Raw genomic sequence first — 19,539 nt, forward strand, 5'->3', positions numbered from 1 at the left:
ATGGAGTCGGACTAATGCTTTGATTAGCTCTTACTCGTGACTAATGCTTTCAGCAGCTCCAAAGAAAAGACTTCCACTTTCTTTTTTCACCGTCCAGCCCGTGGTTTCATAGGTCATGATGTTTGTGTTTATTCATAGAGTACATATGCGCTCACATGCATTCATGCACACAATTCTTTAAGAAGCCACTCTTTGGGAACGGCAATCCCAGAATTAATTATCAAATATCAAGAACATTCATTCAGTGATAGGAAGGAAGGTCTAGTGAGAGTGTGTGTTTAGGGCATGTACCAAGGTCTGCCACGGTATATTCCTGTCCTCTGAAGTAGACTCGATCCTGCTTGTAGACAGGCAGTTTACAGTTTTGCCTCTCACACAGACGTTGAAGTAACTGGGTAGGTTTCAGCTGATCTCGCCACTGGTTAACACCCAACCTAAAGCCAACACAGAGACAAAACAACTCTTATTTACAGTGCAAAATATGTCTGTTTGGACAGCTGTTGGGACTATCAACAGTTAAAAATAAACTATTTTGAAAACGAAACTTTTTTGTTATTATTATTTACAGAAGAGTCAATAGAGGACAGCACATGATGGGGAGAAGAAGAGGAATCAGGGTCGGGATAAAATGCAATTTGTAATCCATACTCTAAAAGCTATTAAATAGTTCCAATCACATTCATTATTCGCAATAACATTCTTTTTTTATCACAAATTGTAATTCGTACATAGAAACTGAGAAATCACTTTTTTACATTGTTTTATAATGACTATGATAATATGGTAGTTAAAGGAGACAGGACAGAGGAGAGAGTTTCTTACAGACAGTAGGACTGTGGCAGGCCACAACGAGAACCATGACGGGACAAGAAGCGATTCTCCAAATCTATGACGGTCTCTCCGATTTTCTCATCTTTAGAGAGCATGTCATAATCATACAGCATGATTTTCAGGTCCTTCTCCAGAGGCAGACAGCATGTCAGCTCAAACATCCTAAAAAATAAGGGAAAGGCAGAATAATGTACAGGATATTTAGCTTTAAAAAAAAAAAGGTAATTATACACACACTTCATATTCTGCCATTGTTTAGTAACCAGATCAACCTGTGTCTTGCATTTATCCAATGTCAAGAATGTCAAAATTAAGGGCTTGATCATTATTATGAGTGTGGCGACCCCTGCTGGTATAATTGTCAAACAGATCTCTGTGATGATGTGTTTCTGTGTGTGTGTGTGTGTGTGTGTGTGTGTGTATACAGGTTTGGGTGGTTTACGAGAAAAACATTTTAGTTTACAAATTGGTAATTACAGAGGTATTATGCTATAAATGTGTTTTATGAGGACATATCTAGTGTCCCCGTCAATCAAATCGCTTAAAAACACATACCAAACTATGTTTCTGTGAGGGTTAGGTTTAGGGGTAGAGTTAGGGTTAGGGGATAGAATCTATAGTTCGTACAGTTTAAAAATCATTATGTCTATAGAGAGTCCTCATAAGGACAGCCGCACCAACATGTGTATGTGTGTGTGTGTGTGTGTGTGTGTGTGTGTGTGTGTGTGTGTGTGTAAGAGAAAGAAAGAGACATGCTCACTTTCCAAAGACGGGGTCCAAAGTAAAGGGTATGTAATTGTCGTGGTCATCAACTGATTTCTTGCCAAGTGTGATCTTAACATAAGGGTCACACTATGAAAGAACAAGAAGTGCTAGTTATGTATGTGTTAACATAGTCACACACAAACTTGCACAGACAAACTATAAGCAACAATATCCAAAACAACACACCCTCCTTTTTGCTTTAAACAGTTCTTCTTTGCTCTTATGGTGGAAAAAGCATAAAATCTCTATGATCAGTGTCGTTTCATAGGCAATGAGTATATGTGTGAAATGTTCCATATAATAACTCTTGGCCTGAGTAGGTGATGATAGGACGTCATCTTAACATAACGCAACTAATGAAGGGAAAGCCCATTTGATGCTGGGCCAGCAGTGGTGGCGCTTTGGCCAGGTCCAGTGCTGCCATTGAGAGTTTATGGTTATGGGTAAAAGGGTGACTCCATGTTTTCATAAAGACATTTCTCGGCTCTCTTATGAATCTGGCACTGCGGAGGCTTCATAAATGGCTAATACGACTCTTCTGGTTGATGAAGCTCTAACTGATGTAAAACAAGTTTAAAAAAATTAACTTCAGAGATTTGTGAATGTGTCTAGTATGCTATGGCGTAGATTTGGTTTTAACACTGAGAGGGACCAAATGTGGTTCTGGCCTGGGGTGGGGTTGGTTTGGGAGAGGGATTGTAATGATTCATTACAACACATTACACAATGCATAATAACAATTCAAATTAATGCGCAGATAAATAAAAAAAAAAGTATATTCAATGTAGAGATGCTGCGGTGTGAGTTTTTGATGGTTAGATTACCGTCTGGTTGTTGCTGTCCTTTTCCGCATATCGCGGCCCCCTTCAGCATATCGCTGCGCCATTTTGCAGCCTCTTCAGCCAGTCACGGCACGTTCGGTATAACAGCGCAGCCCGTTTCAGCTTATAGCCCCGTTTCGCGGCCGGCCCACAGGGAAAAGTCCCGGTTCTCCCTATGGCCAGTCCGCCCTTGGTTTAAGCTTCAGTTTCATGTGAATTGAATGTTTACGTTCAGTTCTTCACACCTGGCCATTAGAGCACCACGCCACCATCCATAACCATAGCAACAGCTCCAGTACCCACACAGAGTTTTCCAATTTAGGCTTACAAAATCTTACGAAAAACTATTTTATATATATATTTATACATTAAATATAATATTTAAGCATTTGACTGTTTTAACCATGGATTCTAAATTCTTATGCCTAAATTAACCGTGATATTTTTAATCACAGTTAATAGTAAAACTGTATAATCCCGTCATCCCTAATTCAATACATACACTTAAATATTTATACACTGTATCATATCAAACATTCAGAAAAACCGTAAGGGTTAATGTTTCAGAAAAAATTTACCCTTTCAGAAAATTACAATTCTTACCTGCTCATTTGAAATGCCTGTCTGCTTTCCTCACCATGAAAAACAATCAATCATTTCTATGGACACCTTTAACATCTTCACTGACTCCACATATGACTCATGTGATATATTTCATGCTTTCTAAATTCATACAAAAGTTTAGTGTGGGTAACAGACCTACAGACCAAAATTGCTTGAGTTTTATTCCTGCAGGGGGCGCTTGACGCTTCAAAACCGAATCCTCCATTCATCCACATTTAAATCTAAGAATGTTTTATATCCATTTGGAGACATTTTACACTGGATTGTTATTTTTAATAAAAACTGATAATTGCAAGGATTCATACCTGTGAATGAAAATCCGCCTCAACATTATCTATAAAAGCATTTTTTTAAATCCTCATCCAGTAATAATAATCGACTGTGAGTTCATGCATCCTGGCCAGCACTGAGAAAAGTAACAGGTACAACGTGACACCGCTGTCTAGTTGGGCGATACCAACTCGTACAACGAAGGGGGGACTTCAGTTTTCAATATGACAGACTCGCAATTGCAAGGTATACCATACAAAATTATTTTCAGTGTTGATAAAAATATATAAACAAGGACAGATGCATGATTGGGGGGGGTGGGGCAATCACCCCCTTTACAGCATTGGGGGGGACATGTGCCCCCCGTCTCCCCCAATTCTTCACCATTGCTAGTAAGAATAGTAAAGAACTGTTGTTACAACCTCTCCCACCCCCAAGCTTTACGAAAACTGTGAATCATTATTTATAATATTGTGCTATTGTATTTAGTTTCACTTAGATTAATGTTTTTAGATAATCATGTTCAGTGTTAACTTTATGATTGGAACTTGACTGTATAGAAAAGAACAAAAGTGAAAAACTAGTTAGCATGTTCCTTTACATTTGGATTGTGCTTATATCGTTTTGGTTGTGTTGTACATACCTTGCCATTGGCATCTTTGGGCTGTAAGCCATAGGCCTGGATGATGTACACACGTACCAGGCACTCCTCGATACCATTTGGTGGAAGTTTGCGGAACTGGCGTGGGGGTGTGGCTATTGCGGGATCGTCAGGCAGTGGATAGATCTTAAATGAACCCTAAATGAGGACAGGACAGGAGTCAGTGTAGCTCTGAAGTGTGTTACTCAACTGATGGACACTTTGCTTCCAAGTGGACCGGAACCGGAGCATACGTCACAAATCTGGAGGTTTGCCAAGTGTAATTTAGTGTAAATTAAACCAGTTTCAACTGCAATCTCTTTCTATAAACAAAACATGTGACATCCCTTCATCCCCATGGTCTATGAAAGCTTTTAATTATTATAATGAACTTTTAAAAATTATTTTAATAAATGGACTGCACATTTGTTTATTGGTTTATTTTTTTAATAAAATAAATGAAACAACTTTTTAAACATGAAGCTTACATTTTTTATAAAGATTTTAAACATTTCTTTTTAGTTTTCATTCTGAAAGCTGTTAGTAGGCCCAAATCATGTGTAAAAATTTCTGATTAGGTGCAGGTGATGTCCATTAGCATCAGCCTTTGTGCAACAGCAGTGGCTGCTTTGGCTTGGATAGGTGATGCTGAAGTGTATTCCAAATTACCTATATTTTTTAGCCCTACACCCTTCAACCCTCCTAAGCTCTCACTCTGGGGGGTAAACCCTCTGAAGGGATTAGGGCATGGGGATGAGCCCTTCAGAATGGAATGCACCCTATACAAACTTTATGAGATTTGTGTTAAACTATCTATTGGTCATGGTTTATTTTTCAGATTATTATTATTATTATTATTATTATTATTATTATTATTATTATTATGTTTATATTTACAATTGTATTTATGATCTAATATGTATTGGTATTTTTCCACTTGTTGTCATAGAGGGATTTTTAAGTCACTGCAAAAGGGGTCGGAGGAAGAAGATTTGATATGATTTTTTTGACCACTTTGTTATTTTGATTATATTTTCATTTAGTTTGAAGTGTAATTTGAATTTAGAAACATTTTTTTGTTTCAATAAATGAATACAAATTTTCAAAATCAAATAACAGAAGTGAGGTGTCACTGTTAATAATGAAAATGATTAATAATACTTAAATTCTCTATAATTTAACAAGGCCTACATCCAGGGGCCTGGGTAGCTCAGTGGTAAAAGACGCTGGCTACCACCCCTGGAGTTCGCTAGTTCAAATCCCAGGGCATGCTGAGTGACTCCAGCCAGGTCTCCTAAGCAACCAAACTGGCCCGGTTGCTAAGGAGGGTAGAGTCACATGGGGTAACCTCCTCGTGGTCGCTGGGCACAGGTGCCGCGGTGGATGGAGTGAAGCCTCCACACGCGCTATGTCTCCGTGGCAACGCGCCCAACAAGCCACGTGATAAGATGCACAGGTTGATGGTCTCAGACACGGAGGCAACTGGGATTCATCCTCCGCCATCCGGATTGAGGCGAATCACTATGCGACCACGAGGACTTAAAACCGCACTGGGAATTGGGCATTCCAAATTGGGTGAAAAAGGGGAAAAATCCAAAAAAAATATATTGTTATTGTTCTTAAGGATAAAATAAGAAAGTATTGCAATAATTTCAATAAAGAAAAGACCGTGAGCCAATGTTTTCTTATAAATTATTTTTAATATTAGGCTATGCATCATATTTATTCTGTACAGTGTTATTCTTAATGTGCACTATTTCATATGTATTTGTATCACAGCACCTTGTGTTATATTATCCAGGCATTAATCCAGACATTATAAAAAAAAAAGAGTAGTTGGCTTTGGGATTCTGTTTGGAATATAATCATAGCACAATACATGTGCAAATATAAATAGGATGTATATTTATGCAACAGCGCTCTTTACTCATCTCACTCACATAAAAACACAAATTATATACTCCTCAGAATGCATCAACACCATGGAAAGAACATAATGAAACATATGCCAAATTAGGTAAATGAACACTTTAACAGTGTTCAATAAATTCTCTATCAACTGAAGATGCGGGCATGAGACTGGTATAAATGTTTGTAGAACAGCAACAGCGCTGCCTACTGTACAGGGGTGAAATTGTTTTTCGTTTTTATTTTTTACACTCTGTGTGTAGAGACCTTTCGTCGGAAGTTTGTCTCACATAATCGTCACGGATTTGGTGTGAACAGGCCTTTAGCGTGGGCCAAACATTTGTCTCACATGGTCCGGATGTGGCCCGCAGGCCACCTCTTGAGGAACCCTGCAATACTTTATCCCCAACGAACCATACAGACAACTCAAGAACCCTATACAGTGTAAAATGATTATCAATAATGTCATTTTAAGAAGACGAGTAGACAACAAGTGACCCACAAATGGATTATTTAGTTCTAGACAGTATGCAGAAAGGATGGCATAAGCTTCTGGTTCTGTGTTGCAGAATGCTCTGAATTAAAGTGTTGCTCAATGACAAATTTGACAGCACAGACTGAACCAGCCAAAGGCACGAATGTTATCAGTTTAAAAAGAAGGCTTGATTCAAATGACTTTAAGGTCCAATCACGGCATTAGCTCGTCTTATTAGCATTGACACCAATCCCTTGCTTCATCTGGCACTGTCTGAATGTTCTTCTTCATGGAGACTGAATGAGAGCACATGTGATAGTAGTTGAACTGATCTGGTCACTTCTCATGAACTTGCTGAGTGCTTATGAGTGACCCTACCTTGAACTCTCCAACAACGGAAGGGTCTTCACTCTCATCCTGGGTTCTTCCACGGTAAAGTCTGAACGTTTGACAGAAATCAGACAATTGCTCAAAGCTTTCAACCTTCTCCAATTCTGTGTCATAAACCTGGGAAAGGAAAGACAGGAGTGTTTGAGTGTGTGCGAATGCTGCATATTGTGATGATGTATCATTTCTATGCAGATCCAGTTCTTTGAAATGTACTCTAATCAGCACCGGGCCTGAAAGGACAAATAAGTCCATTGTTTCTTTTGCCAAAGCAGTTTCCGTTAAGTATCTTGGACTCTGGGATATTTAATTGTGGGTTTAACATTTCAGTTGCGAAGTCAAACAACCTCAAGTGCACCATTAATGTAAAAGGATCTGGAAATTCCTGATTGCGTGAATGTTTAAAGGCAGCAATAATTTGCGTAAAAACTATTTGCGCCTGAGGAAAATATGCATTGCAGTGATATTACACAACACCATAATAAGCGACACACAATTCTCAATCTAAATGGTGTCCAAATGGCCCCCCAGGATACAACTTAGTGACAGGAATATGAAGGAATCCTCGTAAATGGGGTCCTGTGTTAGTCTAGATGACTCACTCCGCGCACAGGCCTGGTCCCTGCAACTCTGAACGTGTGACTCTGCAAACATCACATCAAACCTTTTCCAATTCTCTGTCTCTTTTGCTCTTTCCCTCGCTTCGATCTCTCCCTCAGGCACCATTAGCCCAAAATAACAACTGATCTCAGCAGTTGCAGGAAAAGTGTGTCCGTCTGTCACCCCTCCCGGTGCGTGGGACACACTCACACAGTGGCAGCCAACAATCAAGCCCGGCCTTGCAGGTAGCCCAAGACACCAGCCCTTGCCAGATGACTAATAGACACATTTAGATTGGAAAGGTTGGAAAGACTGGCTAAGGAAAGAAGAGAGAGAGAGACGTGGTGACAGGGGAGATCACTGACAAATCAGGCAGAGATTGAGTGATGAGAGGGAGGTGTGGGGAGTGGGTAAATGCGCTGATGACGTCAGTAACGGAGTCCTTGTCTGCACTTGGTTATCCCCCTGCGGCAACCCCGACATGAATTCATCGGAAAAGTTGGGAATTTGGCAGCCACAGGCTCTATTATAAATGGACGAGCTTGTGGGAAGTGGGCCGGGGTGTACTGGAGTAGGGGTGAGTGAACACTTGAAAGTAGGCATGCATGCTCCTGAGGGGGACGATGGAGCTTTGAAGTTCTGTTGCAGAGCTAATGTTTCTGCAATCTCTGATTCTGGCCTTCTTGTGTTTGGTTTTGCTTTGGCACTGATAATGTCACTGCAGTCACAATAAATGTTTGTTGTTAATATCAATGTAGTGATTTCATGCTGATGGGATATCTTTTGACACTTCATTTTTAATGTATTACATCTGTCATTTAGGCATTGCATTATAGCTTCCACATTACTGCACTAAATGTATTCATTTAGCAGACTTATTTATCCAAAAATACTTACAAATGAGAGAAATACAAGCAGAAGCAAGGCACGACACAAGAGAGCACAACACAATAGGCCTGAAAATGTACACTACATGTATCTGTGCTGAATAAAGTCTTGCTAAGGCTAATTTCATAGCTAACATTTTATGTATAATTAATACACACAATTAAATAATATTTCTACACTTGTTGCATATTTTGGCAAAATTTCAGCTTGATTGGAAATAATGCCCAATAAAAATTCTGTTCACAAAAGATGTTTACCTTGATTTGTTTTCTTTAAACATCACTTTTCTCCTATTTCATCTCAAGCATGCTCTTTACTGACACTAACCTTTGAAAAAACTTTATTAGGGGGCAAAACTGTTTGTTGTGGTGGAAATGAAGCACAACTGTGGGATAGTTGTCTTTTTTTATTATTAAATTGATAGAAATAATTTTCACACAATAAATATTGAAATGGTTTATGTTTATTTCACTGTTTGTTTAGATTATCATAGTTTTAAATATAATTAATAATTTGTATTTTTATAATGAAAGCCAAGGTCAGGTACAAGGGTAAAACTCTTGTGGGGACTCCACCCCCACGTAGTCCAGCTGGTTTTGGAGAGATTTGGGGAGGTGCAGGTAGACCTGTTCGCCTCCCAAGAGTCCTCTCAGTGCCTCCTTTGGTACTCCCTGTCCGAGGCCCCCCTCGGCACGGATGCCTTGGCACACAGCTGGCCTCGGGGGCTGCACAAGTATGCGTCTCCTCCAGTGAGCCTCATTGCACAGACTCTGTGCAAAGTCAGGAAGGACGAGCAGCAAGTCCTGTTCATTGCGCCGTACTGGCCCAACCGGACTTGGTTCTCGGATCTGATGCTCTTGGCAGTAGCACCTCCCTGGCACATTCCCCTGATTCAGAACCTTCTCAGGGGCAGGGCACGCTCCAGCACCCACGGCCAGACCTCTGGAATCTCCACGTCTGGCTCCTGGACGGGACATGGAAGACCTAGCGGGTCTTCCGCCAGCGGTGGTAAATACGATCACTCAGGCCAGAGCCCCCTCTACGAGGTGGCTGTATGCCTTGAAGTGGGGTCTCTTCGCGAACTGGTGTTCTTCCCGTGGGACCCACAGAGATGCGCCGTCGGGTCTGTGCTGTCTTTCCTTCAGGAAGGGCTGGGGAGACAGCTGTCTCCCACTACCCTGAAAGTGTAAGTGTCATAGCAGCTTATCATGAATCCTCCTAGACCGCGCCTGATTCCCTCTTGGGTTCCCTCTGTGGTCCTACTGCCCTACAGCGAGCCACCTTTGAGCCCCTGGAGCAGGCCGAGCTCAGCACTTTGTCTCTGAAGACGGCCCTCCTGGTGGCGCTCATTTTCATCAAGAGGGTGGGGGACCCGCAGGTGCTCTCTGTTACCAGCGAATGCCTAAAGTTTGGGCTGGCACACTCTCATGTGATCTTGAGACCCCGGCCCGGTTAAGTGCCCAAAGTTCCCACCACTCCTTTTCGGGACCAGGTGGTGAACCTGCAAGCACTCCCTTCAGAGGAGGAAGACCTGGCCTTGTCGTTGCTGTGTCCAGTTCACGCCCTGCACATCTATCTGGACCACATACAGAGCTTTAGGTGCTCGGAGCAGCTCTTTGTCTGTTTTGGAGGACAGCAGAAGGGGAAATCTGTCTCCAAGCAGAGGCTTGCCCATTGGATTGTGGATGCCATTTCTCTCACATACCAATCTCAGGACTTGCCGTGCCCCTTGGGAGTCCGGGCACACTCCGCTAGTGGTGTTGCATCCTCCTGGGCACTGACAAGGGGGGCCTCTCTAGCGGACATATGCAGAGCTGTGGGATGGGCTGCACCCAATACCTTTGCGAGGTTTTACAACCCACAGATAGACCCGGTTATGCGGTAACAGCAGGTAGACCGGGCGGCCGGTTGGGTGTATCGCTTGCATTGCGCCTTTCCCCTTTTTCAAAAGGTGATAAGGTGCGCCCTTTTGTCCACAACAGTTCCCTGTATCCGGTGAACCCCGGATGCCTCTATAATTCTTAAGCACTGTTCAGTGACGAACTCGGCAGAGGAGTAACAGCACCAGGCCCAGTACTCGTGGTATGCCCCTTTTCAGGTGAGCCTGTGTGCTCGGGCTCAGTGCTCCATGCGTGGTGATTCCCCCTTGGTAATTCCGTATGATGAGTTTCCACTGTTTAGGTTTCCCCTTAAGTGAACCCTGTGTTTCCCCTCGCCAGAGCTTTCTCTGCCTCGGCCACTGTTGCTGCGTACCCTCTCTGTAGATAGGGTCCTCCGGTGGTATCATTCCATATGTGAACTTCCCCATTGGTAAGTCCATGTGAGATATTCTCCACATGTTAAACTCCCTCTGGTAGGATGTGGTCTCCGTAGTGCTCCCCCTCCTGGAGAGGGAAGAGCACTTCCCAGCATTATTCTAGAAAGTGCTCGGCAGGAAATTGCTTAACAGCAATCAGGTAAGGCTCCGCCGGTAGCCTCCTTGGGTAAGTGCCTCCTCCCCCTTAACGGGACTAGGTTGACACCTTACCTAACTCGCTGGAAGGTCACGACGTGGTTGAGTGCTCGCTGCAAGGAATGCAGCAGCTTGCCCATGTCCACTCTTCTGTACCTTGTAACACAGTTCAGCGCCTGCAGAGTTTCCTATAGGAACCCCTAGTGTCACTACATCGACACAACGTCAAGTGAGTGAAAAACAGGTAAAGTATTGGTTACTGATGTAACCTCTGTTCCCTGATGGAGGGAACGAGATGTTGTGTCCCTCCTGCCGCAGTGCTGAACCGGCCGCTGACATGGCCGGGACTCTCTATCGGCTCCTCAGCATAAATTTGAATGAGTGGTGTACACCATCTCCTTTTATACCCGTATGTCCGGGGCGGAGAGTGACATGCAAATTCCACTCACCAATTCTCATTGGCCTTTTCTATTTTAAGCAAAGGTGATTGGGGCTCTCAAGATCGAACCCCTAGTGTCACTACATCGACACAACGTCTAGTTCCCTCCATCAGGGAACAGAGGTTACATCAGTAACCAAGATGTTTTCAGTGACTTTTTGAAGAATGTAATGGGTTCTGCTAATTGAGTGAAGCTTGGCCTTACCTGCAGTGTATCGAACCCTTTCTCCAGATAACTTCCACACTTGTTCCTCTCACCAGTGGAGGCATAAAACTTGCTCCACCAGTCCATAAATTCATCCTGCTGTAGACAACAAAAAAAAAGAGAAGGAGAAAGAAACATTAGAAATAAGACTCCAGCAAGGAATGTCCGTATAATAATTGACACCACATCCCTGAACATTACTTCCAATTTAATAATTAAATTAGTCAAAAATGTTAATTTCATGATCGAAAACATCTATTCTTAAAGGAATGAAGAGACTCAACTTACCCAACGCCCAATCTATGCATGTCCGACAAAATCAATACAAACAATAAGACAGGGTAAGATAAAAAATATTCAAGAGAAAATTCCCTAAAAAATATTTAATATACAAGTGACACCATCCACAGACCAAAGAACTAAAGCCAGATAAGTAGAAACACCCTTTTCCATAACTTAATCTTTTCCATAAGTGATTGATAAACATACATCTGCTATAAAGCTGGTAATTATAAGCATATAAACTGAAACTAGAAGGCATTTTCCTGGTGCATTCAATATATGATTCAAGAGCACTGATGTTCTGCTACAATTTAATGTGCTAATCTCCACAAAACTGCAAGTCTGGCCAACGCTCACTCATTCCATATGGAAAGTGTGGGAATTTTTCAAAGATGGCACAAATCAGGCAGTACAAACCTCAGCCAACATCACATTTTCCGCCAACAAAAAGACAAAAGAGTCTTGTTAGAGCGAGACAACGCCCTCTGCAAGTGACACTGCCTCAAAACAAGAAACAAAAGAGTAATGATGTCTGATGATGCTGATGTGAGCCTGTGTCAGTAATTGCAAATTCAACACATTATCTCACTGTCTTCATCAGAGACAGTGATGAAATATGTGTCAATGTGTGCGTGTCTTTGACAGAAGGATGAAAGTTTGACCCGACATGGCACAGAACACAGTGTGTTTGAGAGAGACTCTTACACACTCTGTCCACCCAAACACACCTCTCTTCCAGAAGGCCACTTTTGGCTCACCCCGAGGAGTGACTTGGAGTTTTGGTTCCAGAATTCTTTTAACATCTATTTTTCAACCACGACAAAGGAGGGAAACAGTAGTGGCAGAGGAATGGTGTGATCTTATGTTTTTTCCCCCCACTCTTAGTGTTAGGGTTGTATGTTGTAGTGGCACGTGTTTTGGTGATCAGATGAAAGGCTAAAGGTGTCATGTTTGAGTAACCCACACACCATTGCTGCGCCAAGGCATGTGTGTGTGTGCGGAAAGTCTTGGTTAATTGAGAGCCTGAGATACCACTGCTGTACCTGTTCAAAGGGGGAGATTATTTGTGTTTATGCCTTTTATTTTTCAGAAATAAAGTCACACCTGAATATAAGTAGCTCCTGTGTGAGAAAAAAAAAACACAGATAATTCGTATCTGTGCAGTGTAAACCCCAATGCTCAAAGTAATTAATTATATTGAGTAGGGGAAAATTAAATCATTCAAATTAGTTCAAATAAATTAATCTTTATGAGTATTGAGAACTTTTTTCTTTTGAGTTCACGAAACTAATACCTTTTAAGTAACCTGAACTGTTTTATTGTTTTGAGTTTAATGAACATAAATTTTGTTTGTTAGGTAAACTCAAATTGGGCAGAAGATTTCTTGTTCCCAGCATGCTTTGCATGGGACTCGATAGGGAAAGTAAATGTTAAAATTAAGTGTTATTTTATGTGTTTTTGCAGCATGAATGCAAAGGGGGAAACTTGTTAGTGTTTAATTTTCCCTATCTGTCACTCACTCAACGTTGTGTTAATGTAGTGACACTAGGGGATCTTTGAGAAAAGGCCAATGGGAACTGGCGAGTGGAATTTGCATGCCACTCCCCCGGACACATGGGTATAAAAGGAGCTGGCTCGCAACCACTCATTCAGATTTTTTCTTCAGAGCTGAGAGGTGTTCATTCATTGCATTCATTAATTGAATTCCACTGCTGTTCCATTCACCTCTGCGTATGCTGTTGGATATACAGTGCATTTCAGCGGTTTCTCCCCCCTCGTGCACGAATAAGAGCAGAGAACGCCCCAGGGCGCTTCGACAGCTAAAAGAGAGTATATATTCTAATAATAAAAGAGTATATTTTCCTCTAAAAGAGTGGCACTGACAGAGGGCATCTTTTTAAAGATGCCTTTCCGTCTGTGTATATTTCCTGGATGCGGTCGTTACCTCTCTACCTCTGAAGGCCACGATTGCTGCCTCACTTGTCTGGGCTACAGCCACGCTGAGACAGCGTTCGCGGATGGCTCATGCTCTCACTGCGAAAGCATGGCCATGACAACGTGGTCGCGGCTTTCCTTCTTAAAAGGGAAAGCCACTCTAGCCGCTCCCCGCCCCGGTCCTTCTAACTACGGGTACAAGGCTGCGTCGGTTAGCGCTGGGGGAGATTTGGCGACCCCAATGGGAGTGGTTCCGCCGGGTAATCCACCACGGACATCCCATTCCCCAGTACGCTCGTTTGCCCCAGTCGAGTTCTGGGATGAGACAGGCGGCTCGCCCCAGGGCGAGTTTGATGTCTCATTCGGGACTCCAGAGCAGAATGAGCTCTCGATCACAGCATCGGAGAGTGGGCTGATCCAGTCGGACACGGAGGACTCGACTGGGCTCCCATCTTCGGGTGTGGAACCCTCCACCCTGCCCTGAGCCCTCGCGGCTTGATGATTGGTTCCTGGACTCAGAGCACCGCTCATGGCCACGCCCCGTCCCAGTTCCATTCTTCCCGGAGGTGCAGGAGGAGCTCACAAAGTTGTGGCAGGCACCTTTTACTGCCCGGACCCGACCTCTGTGCCTCTCCACTCTCACTACCCTCGACGGTGGGGCGGCCAGGGGGTACATGGCGAATCCCAAGGTGGACAAGGTGGTTGCGGTGCACCTGTGCCCGCAAAACGCCGCCACCTGGTGGAATCGCCCAAGACTCCCGTCCAAGGCCTATAAGTCCACGAAGTCCTTGGCGACCAAGGCTTGCAGTGCCGCTGGACAGGCTGCCTCCGACCCTGCATGCCATGGCCCTCCTGGAAGTGCACCAGACCAAGGCGCTGAAAGAGCTGCACGAGGGTAGTCCCAACCAGGAGTGATGCAGGAGCTGCGCTCAGCGACGAAGGTCACGGCACGGGCTCTCAGGCAGGCGATGTCCACCTTGGTGGTCCAGGAGCACCACCTGTGGCTTAACCTGCTCGAGATGAAGGATGCCGACAAGGCACTCTTCCTTGACGCCCCCATCTCCCAGGCTGGCCTGTTCGGCGACTACGTCAAGGACTTTGCCCAGCAGTTCTCGGCGGTCAAGAAGCAGACAGAGGCTATCCAACACATCCTGCCCCGGCATGGCTCAAGGTCCCGCACCCCGTCTCCTCGTCGCCATGGGCATCCCGCTGCAGTGACGACACCAGCTCCACTGCAGCCCGGGCCAATGGCATCCAGTGGCATCCACTTCACCTCAGTGAGGGGCAAGAACGCCATTGCCCTGTGTGCAGAGATCGTGATCCTTCTGCAGAAGGACTCGATAGAGCCTGTCCCTCCAGCCGAGATGAATAAGGGGTTCTACATCCCCTACTTCATCGTGACAAAGGAAGGCAGTGGGTTGCGGCCAATCTTGGACCTGCGAGTGCTGAACCGGGCCTTGCACAGACTCCCATTCAAGATGCTGACGCAGAAGCGCATTCTGTCATGCGTCCAGCATCAAGATTGGTTCGCGGCAGTAGACCTGAAGGACGCGTACTTCCACATCTCGGTTTTACCTCGGCACAGACCCTTTGTGCAGTTTGCCTTCAAGGGCCAGGCATATCAGTACAAGGTCCTCCCCTTCGGTCTGTCCCTGTCACCTCATGTCTTTACGAAGGTTGCAGAGGCAGCCCTTGCCCCGCTAAGGGAAGTGGGATTCCGCATCCTCAATTACCTCGATGACGGGCTGATTCTAGCTCACACTCCAGACCTGTTGTGTGTGCACAGGGACCTGGTGCTCAGGCACCTCAGCCGGTTGGGGCTTCGGGACAGCTGGGAAAAGAGCTAGCTCTCCCCGGTTCAGAGCATCTCTTTTCTCAGAAAGAGTTAAACTCAGTCTCTACGATAGCGCTCCTCACGAACGAGCACTGAAATGACTTAAGTCTTTCAAGTGGAGAACGGCGGTCCCACTGAAACAGTTTCAGAGGCTCCTGGGGCATATGGCATCCTCAGCGGTGGTCACGCCGCTCAGGTTGATTCATATAAGACCGCTCCAGCAATGGCTTCAGACTCGAGTCCCGAGATGGGCATGGTGCCGCGGCACGCATCGCGTGGCCATCACGCTGATCTGCAGCCACTTGTTCAGCCCTTGAACGGACCTTGCATTTCTTCGAGCAAGGGTCCCCTTAGTGCAAGTGTCCAGGCGCATCGTTGTTACAACAGACGGGGTGCCATGTGCAACGGGCACGCAGCCACGGGCTTCTGGACAGAACCGCGACTGTGTTGGCATATTAACTGCCTCGAGTTGCTGGCAGTATTGCTCGCCCTCCAGGGTAAGCACATGTTGGTCCGGATGGAAAACACAGTGACGGTAGCGTATATAAACCGCCATGGCGGCTTACGCTCGCGTCGCATGCCGCAACTCGAATGCCGTCTCCTCCTCTGGAGTCAGCAGCGACTCAAGTCGTTGCTAGCCACTCACATCCTGGGTGACCTCAACCGCGCAGCGGATGCGCTGTCACGGCAGGTTACACTCAGTGGAGAGTGGAGACTCCACCCCCAGGTGGTCCAGCTGGTTTGGAGTCGATTCGGCCAAGCGCAGGTAGACCTGTTCGCTTCCCACTGCCCGCTCTGGTACGCACTGAATGAGGCTCCCCTGATCATCAGGTTCCTTAGATGCACAAGGAGGCTGAATCCTCCCAGGCCGCGCCTCATTCCCTCATGGGATCTCTCCGTGGTCCTGCAGGGACTGCGAATAGCCCCATTTGAGCCCCTAGAATCAGTTGAGCTAAAGGCGCTCTCATTGAAGACTGCTCTCCTGACTGCGCTCATGTCCATCAAGAGGGTTGGAGACCTACAGGCGTTCTCTGTCAGCGAAACCTGGCTGGAGTTCAGTCCGGTGTACTCTCACGTGATCTTGAGACCCCAACCGGCTATGTGCCCAAGTTTCCCACGACCCCGTTTAGGGATCAGGTGGTGAACCTGCAAGCGCTGCCCCAGGAGGAGGCAGACCCAGCCTTGTCATTGCTGTGTCCGGTGCGTGCTTTGCACATCTACTTGGATCGCACGTAGAGCTTTAGACGCTCTGAGCAGCTTTTTGTGTGCTTCGGAGGACAGCAGAAAGGGAGGGCTGTCTCCAAACAGAGGAGGGCCCACTGGGTCGCTGACGCCAATGTTTTGGCATACCAGGCCCAGGACGTGCAACCCCCTTGGGGCTTCGAGCACAATCCACCAGGAGTGACCAATGGTGCCTCTTTAGCAGACATCTGTAGAGCAGCGGGCTGGGCAACACACAATATCTTCGCGAGATTCTACAATCTCCAGGTTGAGCCGATTTCGTCCCATGTGTTGTCAGGTACGAACAGGTAAGTGTGCGGGGCAACTGGCCGGGGGTACCGCTTGCATACAGCGCCTTTCCCCTCCTAGAGTGGTAGACGTGCGCTTTTCCCCCCAGCCGAGTTTACGAGACTGTGGACCCTGGATGTCCTTCCTCCTTAGCCCTGTGGCAGGCGAATTCGGCAGAGAAATTCGATACCGGCCCAGTACGTATGCTAGTACTGAGGTAGGTGCTCCACATGTGCTGGTTGCCCGTGAGTAACCCTGTGTGATGTATCTTCCACGGTACGGTTTCCCTGTTGGTAAACCCGTGTCTTCCTTGGGCAGAGTTCCCTCTACCACCAGATGCCATGTTTGTAGAGCTCCATCCCCTCCGGGTAGGACCTACCACGGGGACTTCCTCCACATGCGATATTGCTGGTCGGTAAGTCCATGTGACATATTTCCACACAATTACCTCCCCTTCGGGCAGGGTGTGGTCTCCGTGATGTTTTTCCCCTTGGGAAAGGACTCCCCCCTGACGCAGTCGCCGATGGCCCAAGCTGAACAATTTCCACTTTTTGGGGAGAAAAAAGAAGAGAAGAGGCCAAGGCTGGTGCGGCCTGTCCCCATTATGGGCAGTCGGCTTGTCCCCAAGGTGCGGGGGACCGTACGATGCTCGTGGAGCATTGGGGGAGGTTACGTGAGGGCCGGGTGCGCTTGCTACGAGGCACGCAGTGGCTTGCCCACACCTGCACCACCAATCCATGTAACACAGATTAGCTAGCTGTGGCATTTCATATAGGGACCCCTAGTGTCACTACATCGACACAACTTCAAGTGAGTGACAGATAGGGAACATCTTGGTTACTGTCATAACCTCCATTCCCTGATGGAGAGAACGAGACTGAACTACCCGCTGAAATGGCCAGGACCCTGTCTCGGCTCCTCAGCGCAAAACCTGAATGTGTGGTTGTGAGCCAGCTCCTTTTATACCCGTATGTCCGGGGGAGTGGCATGCAATTCCACTCGCCAATTCCCATTGGCCTTTTCTCAAAGATCAGAGGTGTTTGGGGCTCCCAAGATCGACCCCTAGTATCACTACATCAACACAAAGTCTCGTTCCCTCCATCAGGGAACAGAGGTTATGACAGTAACCAAGACGTTTGGTTATGTTGCCATTTAGAAGAGTTTCTGTTATGTTGGAATTTGGGGGGTTACCATTATGGTGAAGAATGGAGCTTGAGCTTAGGTTGAGGACCGATACCAAGTGTGTATGGGTGATGGGACGATCGGATCATTTTACTGACTTGAATCTTTGAGTCTCGTTCAGCAAAATGAACGAATCTTTATTCAAGTAATTTCGTTCATTTCATTCTTTTGAGCAGAATTAATTTAAAATGTTACATTTTCAATAGCCAAATCCCCCCCAACACATCTACTTACGCAAACTTTGATTATAGTCCCAATAAGGAAAAACTGATAATGCAGCCAAGGACAAATATGAGAAACAGAAAGATTAGTTCACCTCTGGAAACTTCTTGTCCGAGTCGTTCATTATTTTGTCACGTGACAGCCGTATGTGCATAATGTATATGGCTGTCACGTGACAAAAGAACGAACGACTCAGATCAGAAGACTCGAGAGGTGAACTAATCATTTCTGTTTCCTGTGTGAGCAATGCATAGCGTATACGGCTGTCATGTGACAAAAGAACAAACAACTCGGACCAGATGACTCGAGAGGTGAACTAATAATTTCTGTTTCCTGTGTGAGCAATGCATAGCGTATACAGCTGTTACATGACAAAAGAACGAACGACTCGGACCAAAAGAGTTGAAAGGTGAACTAATCATTTCTGTTTCCTGTACAGCGCCTATGCAGTTTTCACATAACAAACGAACGGAGGTTGCGCAATGCACATGCGCGGCCAACACAAAATGAACGAAACACTCTCTGAGACTACTCGTTCTTCTGAGTCACATAAAAGATTTGTTCAAAATGAATGAATCGTTCATGAACCATCACTAGTGTGTATCTTACTTACTGCTTTGTTCGTTATTAAGCAAGTCACTAGTCAGACTTAACTTGGATGAATAAATTGCTGGAAATAACTGATTCGTGTTGCCCAAAAAAAAACAAAAAAAGAAATCTGGTGGTTTACTCAAAACTTAAAATTAAGTGCCATCAAATTGTATGAGTTACCTTACTCAATTTATCAAGTTAAGACCAGTTAGCATGCATAAGTAGTACAAAATCAAAACCTGACAGTTCCACTTACATTTAACTTAAAAATTTGATGTAACTGATTACCTCAGTTTTTTTTTAGTTCTTCTAACTTATTCTGGTTTACAGTAGTAAAAATTACTTAACCAAGAATGTTTCTTTAACATATAAAATTAAGTTAGTGTCACTTCAAATTATCTAGTAAAAACTACTTAATAAAGGATGTTTCTGTAACTTGCAAAATTGAGTTATTGTCACATAACATTTTCGATAACATATTTTACATTTTAACATTTTAGTTAAATTAACTTATGGGGTTTTACAGTAAGTCGTACTGACAGCCAAGCAGAAGTTAGGACCCGAGAGCAGCTGACTTTCTTTTAGCTTCTCAGCATGTCAAGTCGTGCTTTGCCCAGACTAAAGATCTATGCATTGCATCATGTTGTATTTGGGCTCGTTTTAATCGGAAGCATCTGCT

General features: G+C 45.0%; 1 protein-coding gene across 5 annotated transcripts in view; it reads right to left on the reverse strand.

The window, feature by feature from the left end:
• Nucleotides 1-19,539, reverse strand: part of LOC127454525 (dysferlin-like) — a 130,970-nt gene that overhangs the window by 13,198 nt on the left and 98,233 nt on the right. For 4 of the 5 annotated variants that reach the window (XM_051721844.1, XM_051721837.1, XM_051721842.1 and 1 more), the window contains 6 exons: nt 11,306-11,404; nt 6,713-6,841; nt 3,955-4,110; nt 1,592-1,683; nt 823-993; nt 292-434 (listed from right to left, as the gene is read on the reverse strand). In XM_051721844.1, coding sequence (XP_051577804.1) covers nt 292-434; nt 823-993; nt 1,592-1,683; nt 3,955-4,110; nt 6,713-6,841; nt 11,306-11,404 — 790 coding nt within the window. The remainder of the gene's footprint in view (nt 1-291; nt 435-822; nt 994-1,591; nt 1,684-3,954; nt 4,111-6,712; nt 6,842-11,305; nt 11,405-19,539) is intronic. The other variant, XM_051721829.1, reaches the window with a different exon arrangement.

The sequence above is a fragment of the Myxocyprinus asiaticus genome, chromosome 2 (assembly GCF_019703515.2).
Source record: "Myxocyprinus asiaticus isolate MX2 ecotype Aquarium Trade chromosome 2, UBuf_Myxa_2, whole genome shotgun sequence".
Taxonomy (NCBI): domain Eukaryota; kingdom Metazoa; phylum Chordata; class Actinopteri; order Cypriniformes; family Catostomidae; genus Myxocyprinus; species Myxocyprinus asiaticus.